Raw genomic sequence first — 2,426 nt, 5'->3', positions numbered from 1 at the left:
CACAAGACCTTCTGTTACCATTTGTGTGCTCTATCAACTGAGCTATGATGCCAAAATATTGTGTAATAGACTACGCAATGAGTAATCTATAAATCACATGGAATACCTCAAACTATAGAATACGAGAAAATTTGAAATATTGTGCTAAATGTTAAAAGTTAAATACGTACTGTATATCATAGAGTATAATAAAAAAAAACACATTACAGTTACAATTATATATTAGATACATTATTAAAATATATAATATTTACACACTGTAAAATGTTTATAATTATTATAAATTATAATTATTATTATCATTATTACTATTATTATTATTATTATTATTATTATTACTGTATTATTATTATTATTTTTTATTATTTATTTATTTTTTTATATAGCGCTTTTCTCTCCAGATACGAAGTGCATGTACTATATTTTCATGGATAATTAAGGAACATGGCCAATATTATTCATGCTTGCGGTTCTGAAAAGAACTGTTGTTTTTGGTTGGGAATATTTCGACGTTTCGATTGAGTGACTTCAATCGTCTTCAGGAGAATAATATCTGCAGAAATTCAAAAACAGTGAAATACTTATATGTTTTGGGTAGTGAGACTTGCCGCTGATTGGTGGAAAACTAAACAATAACTGAGACTATGTGTGAAAAGGATAATACAAAAGCTAGATGGCCAATATTACCAATCCATATATCACTGTCTTACTGATAAGAGGCAATACGTTTTCATTCTAAATAAGAGACATTAATTTATTTATTTGTATTATAAAGACTCGCTATACGTTTTATTGTTTGTTCCTTCTATCTCTACCACTTGCTCCGACATTTTGATATTATCTTCAACATTCTCTTCGTCATTACTTTGACAGTACACGACAAAAGATGCAGCAATCAAAATCACAAGGACGCCTCCTACGGTTCCTGCAACGATTGCCGGAATATTTTCAGGGTCAACACCCTTATTTTCATCATTATTTCCGTCACTTGCAACTAAAATGAAGACACAATTAAATATATAACTGAAACGATACACAGTATATCATTATAAAGAAGAGAATATCGGCATAGATATCAGTCAAATATGTTATATATATATATATATATATATATATATATATATATATATATCATAGCTCTGTAATCATTAAGATATTGACATGTTAGTTTGATGGTGATGATATTTTGATTTTGTATGATTGTAAAAAGCGCCACATAATTAAAACAAAATTAAAATTAATAAATATTAAAAATAAACATACATAATAAACCTGCACATATGTTTAGCCCTTGGAATTCATGTCAAGACGGAGAAGGACACAATCATTTTTATCATTGTGACACTTTTGACACATTTGATTCGTAATCGCACAATCTGCTGCACGCATAGCAGACATAAGTGGTGAACTCACCATCACAGATTGTACCGGTCCATCCTTCAATGCATCTGTCGCAGTTTTCCCCTGTCCATTTATCAGAGCATTCGTTACACTCTTCGCCTGTCCATCTCTCGGAACAGGATACACAATCAGGCCCGGTGAATCGCGCACTACAATACTGGCACTCATCTCCACTAAAGTGTAATGAGCATTGGTCACAGTTCGAACCAGACCAATTATCGGGGCATACGTTACATTTATTCCCAGTCCAGGCATTTGAGCAAGTGTCACAGTCTTCTCCCACCCAATTGGGCTGGCAGGAGGAACAGTCTGGTGGCTTCCAGTTCACATCACACGCGGTACAGGCGTCACCCCTTAATCCTTGTGGACACTCGCAAGTATACCCATTTAAATCTTCGATGCATCGTGACTTGGGCGGACGACATGGATCGCTTCGACATTCTTGAATGTCTAACAAATTGAAAAAAAAATCTTATATTTGAGCACCTGTCATTAACCTCTATATATATACAGTATATGTTCAATTTATATATATATATATATATATATATGAATGAATGTATATATAAATCATCAAAGACATCAAAGAAAGGTAAATACAGTGTTTGCATAAAGGACATGATTGTACATCATGTACCATAGCTCTCAACGAATGTTGTCCTATAAACAAATACATTGTGTAATAAAATTCCTCCGACAGAATTGGAATCGTACCTGTGACCTCTCGCTGTCAAGGCGAGCGTCATAACCATTAGACCAGAGGGGCTTCATAGTTAAACAGATTCAAATAACCGCCGGGTACACTTAATTACACAAATATTTGTTTATAGGAGAACAATCGTTGAGAGCTACACGATGTACAATTATGTCCTTTATTCAAACACTGTATTTACCTTCCTTTGGTGATTTACATATAATTTAACAGTGCTAACGGCTATCTTGATTTATATATATGTATATATATATACAGTATATATATATATATATATATATATATATATATATATATTTTAAAAGGCCTATAC

At 32.4% G+C, this 2,426-nt stretch overlaps 1 protein-coding gene across 1 annotated transcript in view; it reads right to left on the bottom strand.

Moving 5' to 3' along the window:
* Window positions 1-298: 298 nt before the first annotated feature.
* LOC117113440 (MAM and LDL-receptor class A domain-containing protein 1-like) overlaps window positions 299-2,426 on the bottom strand; it is an 8,180-nt gene continuing 6,052 nt past the window's right edge. Inside the window, exons 9-10 of the mRNA XM_033256773.1 lie at window positions 1,414-1,851; window positions 299-994 (exon numbers count right to left, since the gene is read on the bottom strand). Coding sequence (XP_033112664.1) covers window positions 768-994; window positions 1,414-1,851 — 665 coding nt within the window. The 3' untranslated portion in view covers window positions 299-767. The remainder of the gene's footprint in view (window positions 995-1,413; window positions 1,852-2,426) is intronic.

This window comes from Anneissia japonica, unplaced genomic scaffold (genome assembly GCF_011630105.1).
Source record: "Anneissia japonica isolate Jap-2015-1 unplaced genomic scaffold, ASM1163010v1 scaffold493_len2256704_cov171, whole genome shotgun sequence".
In the NCBI taxonomy this organism is placed as follows: Eukaryota; Metazoa; Echinodermata; class Crinoidea; order Comatulida; family Comatulidae; genus Anneissia; species Anneissia japonica.
This window is presented reverse-complemented; position numbering and strand designations above follow the sequence as displayed.